The following is a 26803-nucleotide window of genomic DNA, read 5'->3' as shown; positions in this document are numbered from 1 at the left end:
TGAAACGATTCAAATACCTACTACATGCAATTTCAAAAGATTCCCTATTCATACTTTACAGCAATACATCTGTAGTCACCTCCATCAAAAACATCTAAAAACACTTGTAACACAACACATGCAAACAGCTTTATTATATAGAAAGTAATATCAAAGGCCACTTTATAACTAAACATACAAGAGTTGTTGTCAGAAGTTACCTTTGGTGCCAGGGGGCTGCAGATTGTCCCCGGTCATAGAACACCAGCCAACAGGGAAGATATCACGGGAATCATAGCGACACCAGTAATCAAAGGCCCCTCGCCAACCATCGAAAGTCACAAGCACTTCGCAGCCCTTTACCTCCCCTATCGTTGCAGGACAGATGAAGTGAGGGTTCTTTCGGTCCACAGCTTCCAATTTCATTCCTGTACTGAAGTAGTTCTGGGATGGAGGAGGCGGATCCTTCAGGGAAAGCCAGAAGACAACAATTGGACACAATTTTTACAAATAATGTCTGTCTTGACTTATTAAATTCTTTATCAAACCCTTTCCATGCCTGGGCTGTGGTAAGTTTTTCCAAAAAAGGACGAGCAGCTTTCATTCAAATGACATCCCCATCACTACAGGAATAAGTTATTTACCTTTGGTAAGGCAATTTCTGGAAGAGACTATCTAGACAAAGATTCTTCACCTTTTGAATGTTGTTCCCCAGGCATCAGACGGGATGCGGAAACTTTTTTGCAGTACCTCTGTGCGATGGAAGGTGGCACTGAGCAGCCCCGCACTGATGCTGTTCCGCTACTGAAATGACTTGCGTGTCCTATAAAGATGCCACTCCTGCATACTGTTTTCAGTTGCTTTCAAAACTGTCCGTGCTTCCATTTGTGGATCCCCAAAAGCAACTCAAGAGATCAGTGTGCAGATTCCTAAATTAAGCATCTTATTGAAGGATAGAGCCCAACCACAGAAAGGGGAGGATGGGAGGGTCGAAGAGGAAGCTGCAGTTAGATAGAGTCTATACCAGAAAGAGCTTTACGAAAGGTAAGGAACTTGTTGTTTTGATAGAGACTTCTAGCCACACATTTCCTACCTACTGATTCCAAAGCAGTACCTAAGGGAGAAGGGCTATGGAGGGACTCAAACCAGAAAGTCCTACAGGACCGAGCAGGCAAGGTGCCGTTGCTTGGCGGACATGGCTGTACAGACGATAGTGCTTCGAGAACGTATGGAAGAACTCCAAGTAGCTGCCTTGCAGATATCTAGGACAGGGACGCCGCATACTAACGCATTGGCAGCAGCTTTGGCCCTGGTGGAATGGGCACACAGTCCTGCCGGAGGCAGCTTCATTGCCAGTGCGCAACAGATCTTAATGCAGAGCCTAATCCAGCAAAAGACAGTACGCTACTGCACAGCCATGCCTTTTTTCGCTCCGGCAAACATCTCAAGAGCTGTTCATCCACCTGGTAGTCTTTAATGTGATTGATGTAGAAGCTGATCGCTCTCTTAGGGTCCAAGCCATGACGGAGCCTCTCCTCCTCCTGAGAGGGGTGAGGTGGGGCTTGGCACACTGGCAGAGTGATAGATTTGCTGGCGTGGAATGGCATTACAACTTTCGGTAAAAAAGATGCCCAAGTACGCAGAACCAGCCTCTCAGAGAAGAAGGTGGGTATGGAGGATGAACACACAAAGCCTGAAGCTCAATCACATAGCGTGCTGAAGCGATGGCGACTAGCTACACACTTTTGGTCATGAGAAGCCGTAAGGGACAACTAAAGAGCAGCTTAAATGGAGTACATACCAGATACACAAGGACAAGATTGAGGTTCCATTGGGACATCACAAATGGGGATCGGGAAACATATATTGTAGCCATTTTAAAAAAACGGGTCATAATAGTTGATTTAAATGTGGATGGCTGATTAGGCAACTGTAAGAAGGGTGAGAGGGACGAAATATAACCTTTAACCTTGCCAGAGTAAGGTGCACAAACAATAAAACATCAGACAGTTTGGTCCGGAGAGGTTCATTCTGGCGAGCGTTGCCCCAAACCACAAATTTGTCCAAAAGACAGGTGTATACAGTTTTTGTCGAGGGACGCCGGCAGCCAAGGTGACATCAACTACTTCCAGAGGAAAGTCGAAGGAGTTCAGCTGCCGATGCTCAAACTCCATGCATGAAGGTGGAGACTGCCAAGGCCGTGGTGGAGAACCCAACTGTTCTGCTGTGACAGCAAATTCTCCTGGATGGGCAGCCTTATCAGACGATAGATGCTCAAGACCAAGAGTTCTGGGTACCATATTATCAGTGCCCAGTCTGGAGCCACTAGGATGTCTTTTGGCCCGGTCTGTCCTGACCTTATTGAGAACCACGCCTCCGAGTAGCCACAGGTGACGCTGCTGCTCCACCCCCCGCAATGGAGAATCGTACCTGGCAGTAGCGATCATGCCGAGACCTCGCTGTGAGAAAGCGCTGTTTTTGGACCCCGTGGAACCTCTGTGAATTACAGAAGAAGCCGAAGCTCAGGGATTGGATTTAGAATCCCCCAATGAGGAGTTCGAGGCAGCCCGGTTGTGCAGACGCAAACGCCGGGATTTGATGGCGGTATTAATCCAGTTGGACTCGCGCGGCGTTCTCTAATTGCTCTCCCGTTGTGGTGTGCTGATTGAGCTGTTCCCCCGAATCTACTAGTCCCTTTGACCGGCCGGATCCAAGGGCTGATATCCTGCCAGACTATAGGGTACAGTGCGTAGAGGACGCTCAGACTGAGCCCCCGAGGAGCTTGAGGAGCCTGAAGTTCGGTGAAGAGTGTCCTGCTAAGATGATGGACTTAAGGTACGGAGCAGCTGAAGGGAGGATAAAGGGGGGCTCAAGGGGGCACCGAGTGAGAAGAGGGAGAAGGGGGTAATTGAAGAAAAAAATGGGCAAATCCCTGAAGCAGTCTAATGCACTCGCTAAGGCTGACTCTGTGGCACGCCTTATGGTAAAAACACGTTTAGCTCCGGCAAAAGAGACTTTGGGCTAGCCAATAAGGAAAATACCACCAATTCCCATGTCTGAATAGCACCCACGAGAACTCGGAAGAGGAGGCCCCTCCCACAGGGGCCCCGGAATGTGAGGTAGTGATGGTTGATCAGATAGTTGCAGCACCTAATTCGATGAAAATTTTAGCTTCAGCTTCAAAACTACAACAGGATAATTCTTCATTCGATGGTCATAAAATAGGAACAAAAGGACAGTAGGAATTTCCTTTATTTCTAAAGAAAGCAACTCTACAACCCCTCCCTCCAAGTCCAACCCCCATAACATCAAAAGGGCCATTATCATTACCAGCGCTTCTGGAAGCATTAGAGGACCTAGCTACAAAGGACCAGGAGACACCACAATTCCACCCAGTACCGGATCAGACTCAAATGCCGCCCGCAAGTAATAATTCGGCAGCCCAGGAACTTGATCAAGGTCAAGGTCCAGGGCAAGACCAGGCGGTCTCTCGAATGCCACCAAGCCTTTTAGAAATGACTGTCTCTAGTTCAATTCAAGGAAAGCTACCTGGGTCTTCAGACGAAGGCAATAATACACCAGTAAATGTATCCTTGAACCCTATATCACCTCAATTTCAATTTCAGCCACAACTCCGACTTCAGTCCCAGGGTCAATTGTTGACAGGGGGCTACGGGTCCAGGAGGACACCATGGTTGAAAATTCAAATCAGGGCAGTATGGAATTACAAAGCAACTTCAGCCAAAAGTCGGAAACACCAGGAACTTATCAGTTGGACATCAGAGACATGGTGAACTTAATATTGGAAGAGGTGCGGGAAATGAAAAAAACCCAAAAACAGTTGACTGCCTGCCTGCACCAACGGCTAGGCAAAATCGAAGAAATAATGACAAGCTTCCCAATAAGACTACAAGAAGCGGAGGCCGGAATTTCAGTACTAGGAGATCAAATGAACACGATTATGGGGGAAGTGAAAGAAGCAGCAAAAAACAAAAACTATCTGGAGAACAAACTTGAGGATCTCGAGAACCATTCTCGGAGGTCAAACCTCCGTATCGTGGAGGTCCCAGAAGGAGTTGAAGGGTCTCAACCCGTCTAATGGGTCAATTCCTTTATCAAGCAGAAAGATCTTCCGGAATTCGAAGGTGACCGAACTATCACCAGGGCACCTCGAGTTCCGGCCCATCCCTTCCCTAACTCCACGATACCACGTACAATTCTGTTGAACTTTGCAGACTTTCGTATTAAGGAGCGAATCCTAACAAAGGCGATTCAGCAGAATCAGTTCTTTGTAAATGAAACCGCTAAATGTTGTATTTTTTCTGATATGACTGCTGCTGCGGCGCGCAGAAGAAAATAATTTGTTAAGATTCTTTATTTGTTCAAAGCCCATGACGCGCAAGCATCAATTGCTCAACAATCTAAATTGCGGGTTTTAGTTAAGGGGACATTTTTCATGTTTTCTGATTTGAAAGAGGCTCAAGCTTTACTAAAAGAGATCTCGGGTGGATCTTGAACTTAAGGTAGTAGCGTAAAAACCCTGGCCCTACATATTTGAAAAGGGGTTTTGCCCGTACACAGTGCTAAGGTGTATTCGCTAGTTTAGTAATTTTGATTGTTTCCCTTCGACTGCGGGGGTTAGTAGTATCACCCAGGGTGTAGTTACATGACACACAGGAGGCGAGATGGGTGGGTCGAAATGTGGCTAGCGTTTTTTTTTTCACATTTTGTTGGGTGGGTCCTTTTTTTGTGGAGTGGGAAGGTGGGGTTTGGGAAGGGATCACAGCAGGAAAAAGAGTAGGAGCACTAGGTACAGATAGTAAGAAATTTAGTGATTTGTTATTGAGTAAACTGGTAGTTAACTATAGAAATAGAAATAGTAGTAGAAACTAGTAAATGCAAGATCGTGTCAGTCAATGTCAATGGAATCCTTAATAAACGTAAATATGGCGCTCTTATTAGATGGCTGATATCGTTTAACCATCAGGTCTTCTTCCTCCAGGAGACGCATTTAAAATCTAATTCCCCTAAATTATTTTTACCCAGGGTATTTTCTGATGTCTTTTTTGCGTCCACAGGCCTCACTATGACTGGAGTCGCCATCTATTTTCCTAAATAACTACCCTGGGAATTTGTAAAAGTGCACAGGGATCCACAGGGAGATGGATATGGGTGGTAAGAAAGCTAAAAGGGAAGATCTTGAACTTCGTGAACTATTACGGCACGGTTTTGGATGATACTTCAGGGTTGGTTAAAATCTATGGCTTCTAAGGGGAGCCCACGGGCAGATTATAATAGATGGAGATTTTAACTTCATTCAGGATTTAAGAAAGGACACTTCAAATAAAAATAAAAAACAACTCAAACCCAATACGAAGAAAATGGTGGAGGCCATTAAGCAAGAATATCAATGAATAGATCCTTGGTGAAATATTAATCCCGATAAAGACCTGTTTACTTGTTATTCGCACAGGTTCCAAACTGCGGCCCGAATTGATTTTTTCTTGCATCAAGATCCCTTCAGGCTTTAAAGGCAGAAATCGGGTGTAACCCTTTTTCTGACCACACATATGTAAGACTCAAACTTGTGCTTGGGGGGGTGTAGAGAGACCCAGGTGGCAGCTGGACCGCCTCCTCCTCCAGGACCAAGACTGGGTGAAAAGCTTCAGAGAGTAAAATAAATAAATAAATAAAAAAGAAAACTCGGGGCAGCAGTGGCATAGACGCAAAGGCATACAAGAGTTCTGAGTTCCACTCGAGGCAGAATGTCTCTTCAAGTAAGCGACGCCTGGGAAAATCCAACGTGGAGAAGTGCGGACATTGCGTGCTCTCAGCAGTGGCAAGTAGATTAAGCCAAGGTTTTCCCCATTAGCGAAGAGACCTTGTGTCACCTCTGGGTGTAATTGCGACCTGTGATCAGCTAGCCAGCAACAGGTGGTTTGCCACCAGGAAGATACCTTGCTGGTCCAGCCCTTCCCAGAGGTGCAAGGCCTCCTGGCCTTAGTTCTGAGACCCCACCCACCCTGTTTGCTGAAGTACCACATGGTGGCGGTGTGTCCATAAGCACCTGTACCAGCTTCCCCTTGACAGATGGCAGGAAGGCTTTCAGTGCCAAAAGAATGGCCCTCAGCTCCAAAACATTGATATGGCGCCAGGTGGCGTAGGAGACCACATGTCTCTGATCTCCAGCTCTCCCAGATGACCACCCAAACCAAAAGCGATGCATCGGTCACCACTTTCAGTTCTGGGTGGGAAAGGGTGAGAGGTCTGCAGCAGACCCAAATGCAGTCCAGTTGTCACCACTGCAGATCTTTTGCAATTTCCTCTGAGATCGGCACTTGATCGGAGAGGTTCCCTTGAGGTTAACCCAATAGGATCCCACTGCATAGCCGGCATGCTGCACCTAGCCAGCTCGAACAACAGGTTGCAGGAAGCCATCAGTCCTACAAGCCTCAGAGTCGATCTCAGTGAAATCCATATCCTGAACGCCCTAAACTCCCTTCCCTGGAGGAAAGGCACAGAACCAAATAGTGTCTAGAATTGCTCAGATGAAAGGGAGTGTCTGCAGAGGAGTCAGGTTTGACTTCGGCACGTTGACAGTGAATCCCTCAGATCAATGGAGGTTTGCAGTGGTGGTGGTTGATGACTGCCTAGGACGAGCCCGCCTTCAATAGCCAGTCATCAATATAGTGGACGACTGGAACCCCTGAAGGTGTGCTGCCACCACTGCTATCACTTTCATGAACACCAAAGGGACGATGGTGAGACCAAACGGGAGCACATCAAAGTGAAACTACTCCTCTCCCACCACAAACCGTAGTTAGCGCAGATGAGTCGGCAGGATGGGAAATTGAAAATAGGCGACATTCAGCTCAAGCACCACCATTCGGTGTCCAGGGTAGAGGGTAGACAAGACATGGGCCAAGGTGATCATTTTGAACTTCTCCTTGATGAGGAAGAAATTGAGAGGGCACAGATATAAAATAGGCTGAAGACCTCTGTCTTTCTTGGGCACTAGAAAGTAGCAGGAATAACAACCATGTCTTATTTCTGGCAGTGGCACCATCTTGATAGCCCTAGTGACAAAAAGGGCTTGCACCTCTTGCGGCAAAATGGAGATGGTCCTCCGTAAGTCTTTGGGTAGATGGTGGAAGGTGCGGTAGAGATGAAAGGAAGTGTAAGGCATAGCCCTTGAGAACAATTTGGAGGACCCAACTGTCTGATGTGATCGCTGCCAGCCCGAATAGAATCAGTGAATTCTGCTTTTTACCGGATGGCTGTGACCTTTTAAGGGTATACTAAAGGGGCTTTAATTTGGGGCTGCGAGTTGTACGGACTACGCGGCACTCCGACCTTGGTCGCAGGAACCGTGGGCACCAGGCCTCTCCTGCAAACCTGCTGGGTGTTGTTGGGGCAGCCAAAGCCACAGAAGGAATGCTGGAAGTGTTGTTGGTAAGGCTGAATGGAAAGGCCAAGAGAGCAAACAGTAGCCCTACTCTCTTTTTCCAAGAACTGAGTCAGCCTTCTCCCCGAGCAAGCTAGTCCCATCCAAGGGCATGGCCATTAGGAAGGATGGATGGATGTCGCCCGAGAACCCAGTTGATCTTAGCCATGCATGTCGGTGGGCGAATGGCTACACTAGTGCCAATGGCCCGCCCAGTGGTGTCCAAGCCACAATGAATCTTGAATTGGGCTGCATCATGACCATCCTGGACGGCGTGTGAAAGAACAGGGAGAAGGTCTTCCGGTTTATCCCAGGCAACTAGAAAAGTATCCATCAAGGCTTCACTGAACAACAGGACAGGCTCAAAAGCAGTCTGGCCATGCTCCAGGACTTCGGTCAGGACATTCGTGTTGACCTCCACAGTGGGGAGGTGAAGATCGAGGACTTTAGCCGTCCTATTCATGACCATGGAGTAGGAGGTATTTTCTTCAGATGCGGGGCCAGAAGGGAAGAAAAGGGCCGACTCTGAGGAGGTGTCTAGTTCCAACCATCTTGTAAGTCCTCATACCAATTGTCATTGGCATAGGGCTGGGCGAACTCATCACCCTGATCAGGATTGTTGTCGGAGTCTGTGCCTAAAAATAGAATGTAAGGAGTGTTGCCTGCCTAGTAGTAAGGCGAGAGCAAAAATCTGCAACAGATTTGGTTAGGGTGTGGGCTGCCTTCCAACCAGTCTCAAGTTGGCGTCAGAAGGACATTGGGGGCCACCTCCTTGGGTGATAAGGTCAGCATCGGCGTCTCCATGCCTCAGCCTGGATTGGGTAAGTGTGCCTAAAGGTAGTGTCGGTACTGTAGCTGAGAGTAGAATTGGCGCACAAGCTCCAGCTGGTGCTGAGGACACCTTTGTCAACTCTATGAGAGGGACCGGGATGAGCTTTTGACTTGGAGCAGGACTTGGAGCTGTCCCTGTGCTGAGTCTTCTTTACTTGGTGACGTAAAGTTTTGTCTAGCCTTCCCTGATGGCCTGCGAGCTTATCGACCTGCATTCTCCAAAGGTCTTGTAGTCGTAGCCCGACCTCAGACACCACATGCAAACCTGGTGAGGATCTGTAACAGACATATGTTTGCAACAGTCCTTTCGGAGCTTAAAACCTGTTGTCACCTTGGAAAATTTGGAGAAATAGCTGGGAAAAAGTAGTCTCTGAGAGTCGGAAAAAGCACCTGATCCGCATCTAGAGGTGCAGAAAGAAAGGAAATGTCAGCTTGTGGGAGTGGTGCTTTTATAGGTCCAGCACATCATTTCCAGAGTGGAAAGGCATCAGTGCAGAGCCGCACGGCACCAACTTCTCGTGTACAGAGGTACTATGAAAAAGTTTCGGATCCAGTCTGAAGCCTTGGGATTATTCAAAAAGTGAGGAATCTACAGCTAGAAGTCTTTATCAGAAACATGACTTCTTCAAATGCTGCTTCAAAGGGGAGTCGGTTGTTTTCATATATTCTGAGTTTTCCCATTAGAAATAGCTGAGGAGCGCCCATTTGTGAAACCGATTTTATGAATTTCATGGAAAAGAAGGAGTGTACATCTCTTTACATAATGTTTTCACATCACAAACAATTCATGAGTCTTATCAAGTATGTATTTCTTTGAACTGAGGACCATCTGTGCTGCTTAGAACACTTTAACGTTTTGGGGACCAGATGGGGAATAGCTGGTTGTATATGACCCCTTACTAGGAATGGCCAGTCACCAGATCCCCTACCTGAATGGAAACAAATTTGAAGTTTGTTTGGGATGCTCTGTGGAATGCTATGCCAGGGAGATTCCTAGAAAAGACCCTAAATTGTAGTGACTAGGTTGAACAAATAATGGAAAGGAGGTACAACTTCCAAACACAGTCAACAGAAATGAGCAATATAATACCTTTTCATTGTTTAAGCAAAAGCTAATCTAATGAACTACTAGATTCTTGTGAAATAGTTCAATGAATTGCCTTCCTAGTTTTGTTGTCTTCTGCAATATAACTTGCATTTGAGGATTTAAATATAATGACAGAATCTATATTTACTAAAAAATAAATTACCTATCAAGTGGTGTGATGTCACTTTATTATAGTTTTTTCTGCCATACAAATACAAAGCCAAACCAAAAGCCATCCACATTTGTTAACTGGAAACCATAGCTAGACAGTGTATAGACGTCTACTGAGGATAATATACAACTAATGTACGTTTGAAAAAAAAGGGGGTGGAAAGAGTCTGTAAAGTCTTTGAGGCTGATGACATCTCCCCAGACAGTCTAAAAATATCCAAGCCTGCCTATTTAAAGTTAAATGCTGGACACTGTCAAGCTCACTAGCAGTAAATGTTCCAACCATGTGGAGAAACATCTTGAGCTATTGGAAGGACAACATGTTGTTGGGAAATGCAAAACAACAGCAGAAGATTAAGACTTGCCACCTCCATTTAAGCTACCTCAGAAATAACTATGCTTACTTGCAAGAAGAAAGAACACACTGCCTCAGTGGTGATAACAGTAAAGGTTTCTTGCTTGGGTTATGGAAATATCAACACTGGTGACCTCCCAGAAAATATAAGCATGGCATCCATGGCTGATCTATTGGTTAATGCCATGAAACCATGTTTCATAAGTTTTGAGATGGCTTCCCTAGCTCCATTTAAGGTTCTGCATTTGGTCCACAATGCTCAGTATGTACAAAAGCACAAGTACCTGCAACTCAAATTAGTGCATTACCATTTCTCAAGGTCACTTTTGATAAACTCAACACAATTCAGCCTCCAATTATCGGAGAGACAAAATCCATCTGGATTTCTGGGAGGGACCCGGAGGCTTTAGTTTCAAACCTCGGTGTCGAAGGGTGCAGAGTGGCAAGGAAGGAGGCGCCGCACCTTGACGAAAGTGTGACTATAGTCTGACGTTCCCACTCTGGCCCGGAGTTTGGAGAGCAATAATGAAACTTGGGTACGCATTGTGAGTGTCAGGATTAGGGTGCAACGAGGGATCAGTATCCTGAAAAAGGCCAGTGATCCAGTAGGGTGTTTGGTAATGGCTGAAACATGTCCGTACAGGCAGCTAGGGTAATGGAGATGAAGCTCCTCCTATATTACCATTTTTATATTTTTAACCCTGTCAAGGTGGGCCAATAATAAATTAATATAGCAGCACCCACTTAGACAGTTTTAAACACCTTTCTTTCTGCAACACAGATCTGTTTTTCTAAAGTATTCTTTTCTATAAAAAGCAAGTGCTCAACCCTGAGTGTTGGTCTGCGCGAGGGTGTGTTAATGGCCCTATGATGAAGCATGCTACTATTAAGTGGGTAAGGGCAGTCTTAACCCTGTGGGTTTTATAGTAGGTTTCCTTCTCCCCTTTCACTGTCTTTATTCTCCATATTCCTAGTCCTCTACTACAGTAGCTGGGGACCTGTCCTTCTCGTGTAGTGAGGTCTATAGTTTGGTTGGGAGAGCGAGGGAAGGCTCCTTCTCTAGTCCCTCCTTGGCTTGTGTATGTTTAGTTTCAAACCCTCTGGTAACTTGTATTAGGGAGTCGAGCGCAGAGCCTCCTTTGGGCTGCCTGTTTTGCAGTCTCAAGAAAGACACCACTTCCTGGCTTCTCCGCCTCCATTACTGCAGCTGAGCTTGGCTCCAATGCTCTGCAGAAAAATGCTGAGGACTTGAGTGCTGCTCAGCCTGAAAGCAGTTAGCATGTTGTGACGGGGTGGACGCGGGTCCACCTGGCTTACCTGTCTCACCTCTCTTTGAACAGCATACAGGGGCCTGGCGGGGAGCCGAGGAACAGGACGACTCAGACTCGGACGATACTGGTGGACCCTGTTACTTTAACTGGGCGGAGCTGGACAAAGACATCGTCACTGGACACGCCCCCTCGACTCAGGTAAAGGACGCCCAGGAACACACTCAGGTGTGTTATGCACTCGGAGGAGGCGGAGGTGAGAGCGACGAAGAGAGAAGAGGAGAAGAGGACGAGCGGAGATTGAGGACGGCGACGGAGGAGAGGCGGGAGCGGAGGAAAGAAGAGGAGGCAGGAGGAGAGACGAGAGACCATCGGAGGCAGGAGGCTGGAGAGGAGACGAGAGAACATCGGAGGCAGGAGGACGAGTTGGGACTGGAGGAGAGAGGACAACGGGGAAAGCCAGGAGGCCATCAGGAAGGCTCTTCGCTCAGCCACACTTCATCGAGGGAAGTGTGGCTACCAGAGGTACGGTCACGGCTTGCGGGCTGGGCGGGCTTTAAGTGGGCGAAACCACCGTAGCCTTACCCCACTCACATCCTATGCACTACCCCCACCCTCACTACCCAGCACCCTAGAGCCGAGTTGTGCACGTGTGAGTCCTCACTCCCTTTCCCTGTGTTAACGGTCTGACCAGGAGCCTAAAACGCTGTTGTTTTTCTTTACCCCCTGACGAGACGGCCCGACATCGTGGAGGAGAAGGACCGGACTCCCAGTCCCAGAAGACACCGGGACGAGAGGAAAACAGCGTCGGAGAAACGCCTACAAAGACTGACGGAAGAGGCAGAGACAGCACTTCCCTATTACCGGAAAACCATAAACCGCAAACGCACTTTTAAGTTAATAAAGCCAGCGTTACCCAGAATCCCGGTGTCTGTGAGTCTCCTTGAGGGGATATTACCCAGCGCAGCAGCCCCGACCACTCCCATACCTAAGGTCCAAGTCCCAGGCGACCCGGAAGTCCCACAAGTGGTGAAGAATGCGGGCAGTTCGATAGCCATCTGGGACACGACGATGGAGGAACTACTGCAACGGTTGGTAAAGGGGCAGGAGCAGTTGGGGTGGGCGATTGAACAGCAGATAGCCACAGCCCAAGCGGACAGAGATGTGCTCAGGGACTCCGTAGTAAAGACCCTGGGGGAGCTGCAGCCGATAAGGATTGATCAAGCCGGCAATCCAGTGAGGGAAGCAAGAGCACCCCCCACCCCCTCCGGAATATCCCTACAAAAATACATAGCGGGAGAGGACCCGGATGCTTTCCTTGTAAACTTCGAGAGGGTAGCCCTCGCATGCGGATGGCCTTTGGAGAAATGGCCGTTTTTTTTGGCGCCTCTGCTGACAGGTGAAGCCCAGGCCGCGTACCAGGTGGCCAATGGAAACGGACAGACGCCCTATGCCCAGATAAAGGTCATCATCCTCGATCACCTAGGGTTAGACGCAGAGGCATATCGCGTCCGCTTCCGTAAGGAACGAGGGACCCCCGGCGAGAACCCTAAGACTCTCTTCTTTCGCCTAAAGGCAGCCGCCGATAAGTGGCTAACCCCCGCACAGAGCACCAAAGAGGCTATCATGGACAAAATATACTTAGAGCAATATCTAGAGGCCCTACCATTCGGGACCCAACGGTGGTTAAGGCAACACTCTAACCTGACCACCGCACAAGCCATAGAAATGGCCTCAACGTTTTCAAGGGCCCAACCCCGGCTACACCCCATGGAACCTGAAAGGAACATCAGACCCCCGCTTCGTGTTGACAGGAAATCCCGACCCCCTCCTGGGCTACCTGCACCCAGACCGGTGCATCCAGACCTGACCCCATTAAGAGGGCCTCAATGCTTCGATTGCGGCACCTGGGGCCATATTGCTCGGTTTTGCCCTAAGAAGAGGATGCAGGAAGAACCCATGGAGGTTGGCTATCTACCCAGACCGGTGATGTTTTCTGCGGAGCTGGGAGGGGCATACCACGTGAGTGTCCTGGTGAATGGCAGGAGCATCAAGGCTCTGTTGGACTCGGGGTGCAAACAGTCGGTGATGCAGGGTAGGTTTGTGTGTGTTTCCCAGATAATACCAGAGTCCCTAGTACATATAAAGTGCGTCCATGGGGACGTGAAGAGCTACCGGGTCGCTTGTGTCCCCTTAGAGTTGGAGGGGGGCGGCAGACAGTGGTGAAGGTTGGGTTGTTGGACAGCCTACCAGAAGAGCTCATACTGGGAACAGATAACCCACACTTCCTAGATCTTTTTTCCGAGACCTTGAAAAGAGGGGGAGTGCCACCAAAGCCAGTACTCATAGCCCCTGATCCCTGGGAGGGCGACAGAAGCTTTCAGTTCGCCCAAGCCAATGACTCCACATTAATGAACGCCTGGGAACAGGCTCATGCAGAACAGGACAATCCCAATCCCAGATACCCCCGATTTCTGATACAGGAAGACCTGCTATACAGGCAGGGGAAGCAGAGTGACCCTAAACAGCTCCTTGTCCCAGTATGCTTCAGAGAACAGGTTATGTTCTATGCCCACACACATCTACTAGCAGGACACATAGGCAGTGAGAAAACCACGCAGAACATCTTAAAGAATTTCTATTGGCCAGGGGTCTATCAGGACATCAAGACCCACTGCCAGACCTGCGATGTGTGCCAACGCAAAAACATGCACAGACCCCCGGCTGCTCCACTGCAGCCACTACCGATCATAGGGACCCCATTCGAGAGAGTGGCGATGGATCTCATCGGGCCCCTCCCGAAGACCGGCAGAGGAAACCAATACGCCCTGGTCATTGTGGATTACGCCACCAGATATCCCGAGGCTTTTCCCCTCAAATCACCCACCTCCAAAAACATCGCGGAGAAGTTCCTGGAATTGTTCTCTCGGGTGGGATTCCCGAAGGAGATACTCACTGACCAGGGTACTCCTTTTATGTCACGGGTTATGAAAGAGGTGTGCCTCATGCTAGACCTCCATCAAATCAAAACATCGATCTATCATCCCCAGACAGACGGGCTTGTGGAGCGCTATAACGGAACACTAAAAAGCATTTTAAAGAAAATGCTGGCCGCTAACCAGACCGACTGGGACCGTTTGCTTCCCCTGGCACTCTACGTTATCCGAGGGCAAAAACAGAGCAGTCTTGGCTGTTCATCGTTCGAACTGTTATACGGTAGACACCCCAGGAGCCTACTAGACATGACAAAAGAGTATTGGGAAGCCGAACCCACAAGAGGCACAAAAACGCTGCTTGAATATAGCCAGGCTCTCAGAAACCAGATAGGAAAGATAAGGGAACTGGCTTATTCACAACTGGAGAAGAGTCAAACCAAGCAAAAATCCCACTATGACAAGGGGAAGAAGTGGAGAAAGCTCGAGGTGCACGATTGGGCCTTGGTGTTGTTACCCTCAACCACGAAGAAATTCCAAACGGAGTGGCAGGGGCCCTATCAAGTTCTGGAAACCATCGGGAATACCACCTACCGGCTACGCTTACCCGGACGGAAGAGTCAGATTTTCCACATAAATGTCCTGAAAAAGTGGCTAGGGGTGCCTCCCCTCACCGCCTACACGATCCCGGACAAAGACCACCAGAAAGACAGTACGGTACACAACCTTGTCATCAACGATGAGATATACCAAGAACAACGAGAAGGACTACAAAGAGTCCTACACCGATGTGCGGGCGTCTTCTCGGACCTACCCGGTTCCACTAACCTGGCTGAACACCGGATTGAGACCCAGAAAGGGATCATCGTCAAACAACGACCATATCGGATACCTGCGGCCAAACGGGAAGCTATCAGCAGAGAGGTGAAAGAAATGATCCGCCTAGGAGTCGTCCGTCCATCAAAAAGCGAATGGTCATCATCAATCGTGATGGTGCCGAAACCAGATGGGAGCAGCAGGTTCTGTATGGACTTCCGGGCCCTCAACGCGGTATCATCCTTCGATGCCTACCCCATACCAAGGATCGATGAGTTAATCGAGAAATTGGGGGAAGCTAGATTCATCAGTACCCTGGACCTGACCAAAGGATACTGGCAGGTACCATTACGCGAAGAAGACCGCAAGAAAACAGCGTTTTCTACCCCCGACGGTTTATACGAATTTACCGTACTCCCTTTCGGATTGCACGGAGCTCCGGCAACATTTCAAAGGCTGATGAATGAGGTGCTCCGGGAACATCAGGCCTACAGTTCAGCGTACTTGGACGACATCATTATCTTCAGCCCCGACTGGGAGACACACCTCCGACATCTGGAAACCGTCCTGCTTCAACTAAGCACAGCTGGCCTTCACGTCAATTCGAAGAAATCGAAGATCGGATTTCAGAAGGTAAAATACCTCGGATACGTGTTGGGTCACGGACTCATAGAGCCACAAGATGAGAAGGTCCGAGCTATTGCAGACACCCCGTTCCCCACCAATCTCCGAGACATGAGGGCCTTCCTGGGGTTGGTGGGGTACTATCGACGATTCATACCCTCCTTTTCGGACATAGCAGCCCCCCTCACAGATACCTTGAGGAAACAAACCCCAAAAATCGAATTTCAGAATCCCACCCCTGAGATGAGAAAGGCGTTCTTTTCCCTCAAAAAAACGATAACTTCCCGTCCGGTGCTAGCCTCTCCTGACTTTACCAGACCCTTCGTATTGCACACTGACGCCTCTGACTTCGGGATCGGGGCTGTATTGTCACAGGTGACAGAGGAAGGGCACGACCACCCCATCTTGTTCATTAGCAGGAAATTGTTCCCCAGGGAGGTGAGGTACCCCACGATCGAAAAGGAATGCCTGGCGATCAAGTGGGCAGTGGATAAACTACGGTATTATCTGGAGGGACACACATTTAGCTTGTTCACCGACCATGCCCCTCTGCAATGGATGAGCCGCAACGCATCCAACAACCCCCGAGTCATGCGATGGTTCCTATCTTTGCAGCCCTTTTCCTTCAAAGTCATGCACAAAAAGGGGAAGGAAAATGTTAGTGCGGATTTTCTGTCCAGGTATCCTCTCCCCGATCGGGAGAATCTTAGGGGGGAGGTGTGTGACGGGGTGGACGCGGGTCCACCTGGCTTACCTGTCTCACCTCTCTTTGAACAGCATACAGGGGCCTGGCGGGGAGCCGAGGAACAGGACGACTCAGACTCGGACGATACTGGTGGACCCTGTTACTTTAACTGGGCGGAGCTGGACAAAGACATCGTCACTGGACACGCCCCCTCGACTCAGGTAAAGGACGCCCAGTAACACACTCAGGTGTGTTATGCACTCGGAGGAGGCGGAGGTGAGAGCGACGAAGAGAGAAGAGGAGAAGAGGACGAGCGGAGATTGAGGACGGCGACGGAGGAGAGGCGGGAGCGGAGGAAAGAAGAGGAGGCAGGAGGAGAGACGAGAGACCATCGGAGGCAGGAGGCAGGAGAGGAGACGAGAGAACATCGGAGGCAGGAGGACGAGTTGGGACTGGAGGAGAGAGGACGACGGGGAAAGCCAGGAGGCCATCAGGAAGGCTCTTCGCCCAGCCACACTTCATCGAGGGAAGTGTGGCTACCAGAGGTACGGTCACGGCTTGCGGGCTGGGCGGGCTTTAAGTGGGCGAAACCACCGTAGCCTTACCCCACTCACATCCTATGCACTACCCCCACCCTCACTACCCAGCACCCTAGAGCCGAGTTGTGCACGTGTGAGTCCTCACTCCCTTTCCCTGTGTTAACGGTCCGACCAGGAGCCTAAAACGCTGTTGTTTTTCTTTACCCCCTGACGAGACGGCCCGACATCGTGGAGGAGAAGGACCGGACTCCCAGTCCCAGAAGACACCGGGACGAGAGGAAAACAGCGTCGGAGAAACGCCTACAAAGACTGACGGAAGAGGCAGAGACAGCACTTCCCTATTACCGGAAAACCATAAACCGCAAACGCACTTTTAAGTTAATAAAGCCAGCGTTACCCAGAATCCCGGTGTCTGTGAGTCTCCTTGAGGGGATATTACCCAGCGCAGCAGCCCCGACCACTCCCATACCTAAGGTCCAAGTCCCAGGCGACCCGGAAGTGCCACACATGTGCACAGAAAGACAAGAAGAGCACAGGACATTCCCCACAGGCTTGCTATTAAGGCACACAGATTTTAGTCAAAAGCTCAAAAGGCAGAGCCACTGGGAAGCCCTAGCCCCTGAAGACTGAACAAGCAAGGACGCTCATTCACACTGGTTCTGTTGAGACATCGCAATGACCGCAGGGGAGCACCATACCCAGGAGTATGCACCAGCAGAACAGCACTGGTCACCAATCCCTTGTTGCAACCTTTGCTTTCGGGAGCCTGCCCACTTTCTAATAGCTCCTGGGTAGCCCTTGTGTAAGGTTCAATGATGTAAATGAAGTTAAAATCCAAGATGTGAATAAGATCTTTAAAAGAAAGAGGTACAGTACAACCAGATCCAGTTCAACCAGCAGAATGATCCTATAACAGTTTCCATAACATTCCAAACAGAACTACTAACGGAGTGTCAGGAGCCACAATTAAAAGTACACAATCTATTAAAAGGGCAATGTAAGAAATAAGGATAAAAAAATAAAAAGGGAAATGCAACAGGAAAGAATAATTGACAAAGCAACACATTTCTTCCCTAAGGAAAATTAAGAACAAGTAAGAACAATTGATCGCACATTTTGCAACACATCTCACATTCCATACCTTTCCGTCTTGTGTAACAATACTATTTCAATTAACCTTTACAATTTTGATAGGCTTACCAAATTTCTGTTCTCCTTTGGCAACATATCCTGGTTTCCGTATTTTTACCCATTCTCCAACTGTAAACGAGGATGAAGGGACCTTCATCCGTGTATTATAATAGTATTTGCTTTTGTTTTAATTTCAATTTTTTGAGCTAGTCATCCACAAGAACTCCTGATTGACAATTGTTCACCGCTTTCTTGAACCACCATGGACACAATTTGGAAATGGGATCCCTACCTCTCAACAAACGAAAAGGTGAAACCTCAGTTGTGGACTGTGGTGTTATACGATACAACCAAAGTTTTCCCTTAATTTCTCCTTCAATGGAATACCAAAATTACGTGCCAAAAGTATGTCCTGTTTGTGTACTCTATTATATCTTTCCACCTGTCCATTCCCTTGTAGTTCATATAATGCTGTAGTCATATGCCTAATATTGTAAAACTTAAGAAATTCTAACATTTGGTTGGACTTAAACTGCACACCATTATCAGAAATAAGAACTTCTGGACAACCTTCTCGAGCAAATATTTCTTTAAGAAACAAAATTACACTCTCAGTACTGGGATGGGGTACCAACGTGACTTCCAGGCATTTCGAATGATAGTCTACTGCCAACAAAGCAAACCTACAATCTTGTGGTAAAAAATTGATAGGCCCTGCAATATCCAAACCCACTTTCCGCCATGGTTGATCTGGCCACTTTACAGGAATTAAAGGAGCAGGATCACATCTACACATTTTATCACTCCTGATACACTCGGGACATTCTCTGACAACTCTGTCAATAAACCTATCCATTCCAGGTCACCAAAAAACAGACCTAATCATTCTCTTCATTGAAGACATCCCTAAATGACTCACATGACTCACCTCCAAAATATGACTTCGAAGAGGGGAAGGAGGAATACGCTTCCCTTCCCTGAAGACCAAATCAGCTTCCGTGACAAGTTCACTCGATACGTTCCAATATGAGACCATTTCAACCGGAATATCATTCTTGGATGGCCAACCTGTTCTGATGTAATCGATGACTTTTCTCAAAACCTCAGCTTCACTCATACTCTTCCTCCACATTTCTTCTGAGATAAAACTAAACTTTTCCGACACCACTTCAGAAATGCTAGTTACAATTTTTCTTCTTCACACACGTTCTCACTAGTACATGGAAGTCTCGAGAGACAATCAGCAGTCATATTAATTTTCCCCGGAACATATTCAATGTCAAAACTATATTCTTGCAGCCGTGACATCAGTCTGGCAATGCGAGCTGTAGCTTTCAGACCACCTCCAGGAGATAGATTTGACACCAAAGGTTTATGATCTGTTCTCAAAGTAAACCTGGCTCCCGAAATATAATTGCGGAAATGCTCAACTCCACAAACACACGCTAACAACTCCTTTTCAATTACTGCATAACGTCTCTCAGTTACACTGAGAGTTCGGGAAGCAAAGGTGACATTCCATTCCCCCTGTCCTGCACGCTGTGACAGCTTCAGACTCCTTCTTGGAGTCTCTGACGAGGAAGCTGAAGACCTCCTCGATTCAAGTCCCATTAGAGCTCCTGCTGCCGCACTGCAGTTGCCTGCATCTCCAGTACAGTTCCTGCTGTTTTGAAGCGGTACAAGCTAGACCAAATCTGTTATGCCGTCCGGGGAAAGCATTCCACTTTTTCAAGGCTAGGGAGGCCTTTTGCCATAGGACCTAGCTGGACTTTCTTATTCCTCAGCATGTAGACAGGAGGAAAAGAGATGCTTCATATAAAAGAATAACCCATGTTCACCCTCCGCAAAGCAACTGACTTTCCCATGGAACAGCCACCCCACTCCGCACCATCTCAGGAGGCATACTACACAGTAGCTGTATTACCCTCCTCTAAAGGCAGATCAACAAAGACATCTCAGTGGTGAAGAAATGCTATGCTCTACACTTAAGAGGGCCTCTGCTACCGAGGCCTGTGTTGCCGAGCTGGCATCCAAAGACTTTGGCAAGAGGTAGAGAAGCCCTCCCCTTGGGAGGAATAAAGCCAGTCCCAGCATCAGTGGGAGCAGAGATCTTCAATTGTGAATTGCGCCTCTCTGGAGGATAGGAGAGCCGACGTATTAACGTATTGTTAAGCCCGAAGGCCTGGGGAGGGGATAGGGCAGCGCCCCTGAGAATAGTGAGTATTTCCCAACCTCTTGGTACGGTGCCCTTTTAGAAGCTCTTAGTCACCACTGACTCTTCAGCAATGCATACAGATGTGATAAACATGATGGGCAACTAACTATTTACGCCTTGAGGGTATTTTAGACATATACTTGCTCATAAATGCGTTGGAGCTGAAGACAATCCTATTGACGTTCAAGGCTGTCCATGCAATGCTGAAATTCACAGGGGTCGATGTCCACATGATAACAACACAGCCTTTTTATGTATAATGAAACAAGGCGCAACCTACTCCCACAACCATGCCAGCTAGCTATATGCAGACAGGGAAGCACCCATGCAGCATGTAACATTGGCGGAAAATAAACATACTGTCAAAGACATGCACAGGGTAAGACTCCGGGTGCAGATGGTCTCAGTGTTGACTTTCATAAGAATAGATTGATGTTCTGGCCCCACTCTTGCTAGAGATGCATGTGGAAAGGGGTTTGCTACTCCCTGCATAATGGAAGGCCCATACTAATAAACTATTAAGACTGGGTAAATTAGCCTTTCAATGTGAGCCCCGGAGAGCTCCAGCTCTCAAAAATACAGACAAGTGACTAGCCAAACTAATAACGAGCAGACTGCTTCCATTACTGCCAGACAGTGTTCTGCAAGATCAAGCAGGTGTTATCCTACAGAGTTCAGCTTCACATCATCTCTGTACAATATTTGCACTACTCCATCAACTGTGTCCTGAACTGGAAGCATCTGACGCCTTTTTGGACATAAAAAGGGCTTCTGATTTACAAGAATGGAGCTTGATGCTGGCCACTCTATGTCAAACCTGTACTGGGGAGAAGATCCAAAGATAGAATAGTACATTACATACTCAGAGGGAGGCTCATTTCTGGGAGAACAGAGAGCATACATGAAGGCTGCCCTCTATTTCACTTACTCTTTGTGATTGCACTGGAGATCCTGGCATGTGCCCTTCACAAATTCCACTCAATGAGGGTTTGATATTAAAGTGTAGAAGAACTTTCCTCTCTCAATATTTGGTGACATCCTGTCAGTTATCAGAGAACGGAATGCCGACATGTTACCAGTTACACAGGAGATTAAACTTCATGGTCGCTTCTCTGAACGCTAAATAAACTGCCATAAATCTGTTGGGGGCAGGGGGGTTTGCGGACACCAGATACAGTGCAATAAAAGGAGAATTCCCACTACAGTGGCAGACTACATCTGGAAAGGGAGCTGATAATGCTGGACAGTTATGTGGTACTACTAAGCAAGCTCAAACCTCAGATGGAACCTGGATCACTGTGCCACTATTGCTGTCTGGGAGAGTAGCTGGAAATAATATGGTGGTGTTCTCAAGGTTGCTATTCTTCCTCTTGAATATTTCACCTGTCTTGCCACAGACCCTTTTAAAAATGTGGAGGCTCTAATCCTTAAGCTACCGAGGGTGATCAAATAACTGGGCTTTAGCTAGGAGGCACTGCTTTTGCAATGTAGCAGGCAGGAGTTTTCAGTTCCTGACATTTAATTTTATTTTTATGCAGCTCACGCACATTACGATACCTACTGATATCACTCAAAACCTCATTTGCCTCCTGGTAAGGTAAAAGAAGATATTGCTTCATTAATCCTGCTGAACATTTTGCTTGCATGAGCACACCTCTCCAACACACTAGCAAAGGAATACATCTGAAATTCATACTTATTCTCGCCAAGCACTTCCTATGATTGACAATCCTTTTTAGGTTTCGCCTGGCGTCCGCTGCGCAGCAGCGTTCGCGCAGGCGAAATCTGTTGATCTACATTATGTGCCAATGTACCGCCTTAGTCTACCATTGGCTAGCTCCATAAATGGAGGCTAGCCATTGGCAGACATTGCTGTCCGTCACTCTTTGCCCGTCCGGACGCGAATCGGGGGCGTTCCCGTGCCTTTTTTTAAGTCCCGCCCCCTTCTTTCGTCACCCGCCCCTTCGCCCCTTTTTTTCATCACGGCATTTGTTTTTGTCGGCTTTTGTTTCCGCCCCTTCGCCTTTTTTTCGTCACGGCATTTGTTTTTGTCGGCTTTTGTTTGCCGCCCCTTTTTTCCAGACTTTTTTTTAATATTTATTTTTAGTTAATACTAATGGTAATGTGTGTTTAATGCTGACTCTTTACTAATGTGTTTATGTTGCTAATCTTATGTTTATTTCTGTGTTTTTAGGTCCAAGATGGCCCGTGGCGTCTCCGTGCAGCTGGGTGCACTGCTGTGCACGAACTGGTCCCGATATGCTGCTGTTTTGCTGTTAGAGGTAAGGCGTTTTGTTTATTTTGATATTCTAATCTTTATTTCTTTGTTTTTCAGGTCCAATATGGCCCGTGGCGTCTTAGTGCAGCTGTGTGCACTTCTGTGCACGAACTGGTCCCGACATGCTGCTGTTGTGATGTTAGAGGTAAGGCGTTTTGGTTATTTTGCTATTCTTATGTTTTTGTCTTTGTTTTTTTGGTCCAAGATGGCCCGTGGCGTCTTCGTGCAGCTGTGTGCACTGCTGTGCACGAAGTTGTTCCGACTTGTATGTATGCTGCTCTTTTGCTGTTAGTGGTAAGGCGTTTTGTTTATTTTGATATTCTAATCTTTATTTCTTTGTTTTTCAGGTCCAATATGGCCCGTGGCGTCTTAGTGCAGCTGTGTGCACTTCTGTGCACGAACTGGTCCCGACATGCTGCTGTTTTGATGTTAGAGGTAAGGCGTTTTGGTTATTTTGCTATTCTTATGTTTTTGTCTTTGTTTTTTAGGTCCAAGATGGCCCGTGGCGTCTTCGTGCAGCTGTGTGCACTGCTGTGCACGAAGTTGTTCCGACTTGTATGTATGCTGCTCTTTTGCTGTTAGAGGTAAGGCGTTTTGTTTATTTTGATATTCTAATCTTTATTTCTTTGTTTTTCAGGTCCAATATGGCCCGTGGCGTCTTAGTGCAGCTTTGTGCACTTCTGTGCACGAACTGGTCCCGACATGCTGCTGTTTTGCTGTTAGAGGTAAGGCTTTTTGTTTATTTTGATATTCTAATCTTTATTTCTTTGTTTTTCAGGTCCAATATGGCCCGTGGCGTCTTAGTGCAGCTGTGTGCACTTCTGTGCACGAACTGGTCCCGACATGCTGCTGTTGTGATGTTAGAGGTAAGGCGTTTTGGTTATTTTGCTATTCTTATGTTTTTGTCTTTGTTTTTTAGGTCCAAGATGGCCCGTGGCGTCTTCGTGCAGCTGTGTGCACTGCTGTGCACGAAGTTGTTCCGACTTGTATGTATGCTGCTCTTTTGCTGTTAGAGGTAAGGCGTTTTGTTTATTTTGATATTCTAATCTTTATTTCTTTGTTTTTCAGGTCCAATATGGCCCGAGGCGTCTTAGTGCAGCTGTGTGCACTTCTGTGCACGAACTGGTCCCGACATGCTGCTGTTTTGATGTTAGAGGTAAGGCGTTTTGGTTATTTTACTATTCTTATGTTTTTGTCTTTGTTTCTTAGGTCCAAGATGGCCCGTGGCGTCTTCGTGCAGCTGTGTGCACTGCTGTGCACGAAGTTGTTCCGACTTGTATGTATGCTGCTCTTTTGCTGTTAGAGGTAATGCGTTTTGTTTATTTTGATATTCTAATCTTTATTTCTTTGTTTTTCAGGTCCAATATGGCCCGTGGCGTCTTAGTGCAGCTGTGTGCACTTCTGTGCACGAACTGGTCCCGACATGCTGCTGTTTTGATGTTAGAGGTAAGGCGTTTTGGTTATTTTGCCATTCTTATGTTTTTGTCTTTGTTTTTTAGGTCCAAGATGGCCCGTGGCGTCTTCGTGCAGCTGTGTGCACTGCTGTGCACGAAGTTGTTCCGACTTGTATGTATGCTGCTCTTTTGCTGTTAGAGGTAAGGCGTTTTGTTTATTTTGATATTCTAATCTTTATTTCTTTGTTTTTCAGTTCCAATATGGCCCGTGGCGTCTTAGTGCAGCTGTGTGCACTTCTGTGCACGAACTGGTCCCGACATGCTGCTGTTTTGATGTTAGAGGTAAGGCGTTTTGGTTATTTTGCTATTCTTATGTTTTTGTCTTTGTTTTTTAGGTCCAAGATGGCCCGTGGCGTCTTCGTGCAGCTGTGTGCACTGCTGTGCACGAAGTTGTTCCGACTTGTATGTATGCTGCTCTTTTGCTGTTAGAGGTAATGCGTTTTGTTTATTTTGATATTCTAATGTTTATTTCTTTGTTTTTCAGGTCCAATATGGCCCGTGGCGTCTTAGTGCAACTGTGTGCACTGCTGTGCACGAACTGGTCCCGACATGCTGCAGTTTTGATGTTAGAGGTAAGGCATTTTGTTTATTTTGCTATTCTTATGTTTATTTATTTGTTTTTTAGGTCCAAGATGGCCCGTGGCGTCTTCGTGCAGCTGTGTGCACTTCTGTGCATGAACTTGTCCCGATATGCTGCTGTTTTGATGTTAGAGGTAAGGCGTTTTGTTTATTTTGCTATTCTTATGTTTTTTTTTTGTTTTTCAGGTCCAATATGGCCCGTGGCGTCTTAGTGCAGCTGTGTGCACTGCTGTGCACGAAGTTGTTCCGACTTGTATGTATGCTGCTCTTTTGCTGTTAGAGGTAAGGCATTTTGTTTATTTTGATATTCTAATGTTTATTTCTTTGTTTTTCAGGTCCAATATGGCCCGTGGCGTCTTAGTGCAGCTGTGTGCACTGCTGTGCACGAACTGGTCCAGACATGCTGCTGTTTTGATGTTAGAGGTAAGGCGTTTTGGTTATTTTGCTATTCTTATGTTTTTGTCTTTGTTTTTTAGGTCCAAGATGGCCCGTGGCGTCTTCGTGCAGCTGTGTGCACTGCTGTGCACGAAGTTGTTCCGACTTGTATGTATGCTGCTCTTTTGCTGTTAGAGGTAAGGCATTTTGTTTATTTTGATATTCTAATGTTTATTTCTTTGTTTTTCAGGTCCAATATGGCCCGTGGCGTCTTAGTGCAGCTGTGTGCACTTCTGTGCACGAACTGGTCCCGACATGCTGCTGTTTTGATGTTAGAGGTAAGGCGTTTTGGTTATTTTGCTATTCTAATGTTTTTGTCTTTGTTTTTTAGGTCCAAGATGGCCCGTGGCGTCTTCGTGCAGCTGTGTGCACTGCTGTGCACGAAGTTGTTCCGACTTGTATGTATGCTGCTCTTTTGCTGTTAGAGGTAAGGCATTTTGTTTATTTTGATATTCTAATGTTTATTTCTTTGCTTTTCAGGTCCAATATGGCCCGTGGCGTCTTAGTGCAGCTGTGTGCACTGCTGTGCACGAACTGGTCCCGACATGCTGCTGTTTTGATGTTAGAGGTAAGGCGTTTTGTTTATTTTGCTAATCTTATGTTTTTTTTCTTTGTTTTTCAGGCTGTCTCGGCTTTCATAAGGTAATTGCTATTTTGTGCCAATGTTTTATTGCACTTGTCAACATAAGATGGTTTTTTGTTTGCATTTTATTTACCGGCGGATGCAAAACTGACTTGAGTTTACTGCTAAGGTGTGTTTAATGCTATTGAGGCTTTCTGTGTCCCGTCGTCGACTTTACTGATAATGTGTGTTTAGTGTTATTAAGAATGTTTTAGTCAATGTGTTACTATTGGATGTCTTTAGTTTTGATATATTTTTAGGGGGTGTACTTTATTTAAAAATGGCAGTGTGGGGCACGTTTTTATGGTAAAAGGCAGATGGTGATGTCTTAGGTGTTGTGTTTGTGTAAGTGTGCTTTTTGCATAACTTTATTTTCCAATTAGATAGTAGTTTCATTGTGTTTATTTTAATTTTACAATAGGCTTTTCATGTGACTATAGCTTACTGTTTATTCTATTTAATATTGCATTTTATTCGCGAATCTGCTGTTCGTATCATTTGCCGGAGGAAAGTTTTGCATTGGAATACGTCAGGGTGGGGCACGTTATAGATTTAATTAGCGGTAAGCGCCATTTTTTCCAGACTTTGTACATCTTTTCCAGACTTAGGAGCATAAGGTAATTGCTATTTTGTGCTAATGTTTTTTTGAAATTGTCAACATAAGATGTATTTGTTGTTTGCATTTTATTTACAGGCGGCTGCAAAACTGATCTGATTTTACTGATAATGTGTGTTTAATGCTATTGAGGCTTTCTGTGTCCCGTCGTTGACTTTAGTGCTAATGTGTGTTTAATGTTATTAAGGCTTTCTGTGTTCCGTCGTTGACTTTACTGCTAATGTGTCTGGATTTTGTAATTTCTTTCAAGGTTTATCCCGTGTCCCATCGTGCCTGGCTGTCGTCTCCGTTTCCCGTTGTCCATGTATTCCTTTCCTATACTTTTAGAGGTGAGCCGTTTTGACTTTACTGCTAATGTGTGTTTATTTAAAAATAACTTTGTAGCCTTATCTCGTGCCCCGTAGTGCATAGCTGTGGTCTTTGTTTCCTGTTGTTCATGGACTCATTTGCCATCTATGTATGCTGATGTTCCCGTGTTAAAGGTACAGTTAAGCGATTTGGACTTTGCTTACAATGTGTGGTGTTGTTTTTATGGTAAAAGGCAGATGGTGATGTCTTAGGTGTCGTGTTTGTGTAAGTGTGCTTTTTGCATTACTTTATTCTCCAATGACATAGTACTTTCCTTTGGTTTATTTCAATTTTACATTAGGCTTTTCTTCGCGAAACTGCTGTTGGTATCATTTGTATCTTTTGTCGGAGGGAAGTACAGCATTGGAATACGTCAGGGTGGAGCACGTTTTA

General features: G+C 46.8%; 1 protein-coding gene across 4 annotated transcripts in view; it reads right to left on the bottom strand.

Annotated features, from left to right (window-relative positions):
- The window catches only part of SCMH1 (Scm polycomb group protein homolog 1), a 407761-nt gene that overhangs the window by 247295 nt on the left and 133663 nt on the right, over positions 1-26803 (bottom strand). For all 4 annotated transcript variants that reach the window (XR_013608787.1, XR_013608788.1, XM_078681906.1 and 1 more), the window contains exon 8: positions 201-444. Coding sequence is in view for 2 of the 4 variants with exons in the window: in XM_078681906.1 (XP_078538032.1) it covers positions 201-444 (244 nt within the window). In the remaining 2 variants the exon portion in view is untranslated. The remainder of the gene's footprint in view (positions 1-200; positions 445-26803) is intronic.

Source organism: Lissotriton helveticus, chromosome 3_1 (assembly GCF_964261635.1).
Source record: "Lissotriton helveticus chromosome 3_1, aLisHel1.1, whole genome shotgun sequence".
Lineage (NCBI taxonomy): Eukaryota > Metazoa > Chordata > Amphibia > Caudata > Salamandridae > Lissotriton > Lissotriton helveticus.
The sequence above is the reverse complement of the archived record's forward strand: the minus strand, read 5'-3'. Positions and strand labels throughout refer to the sequence as shown.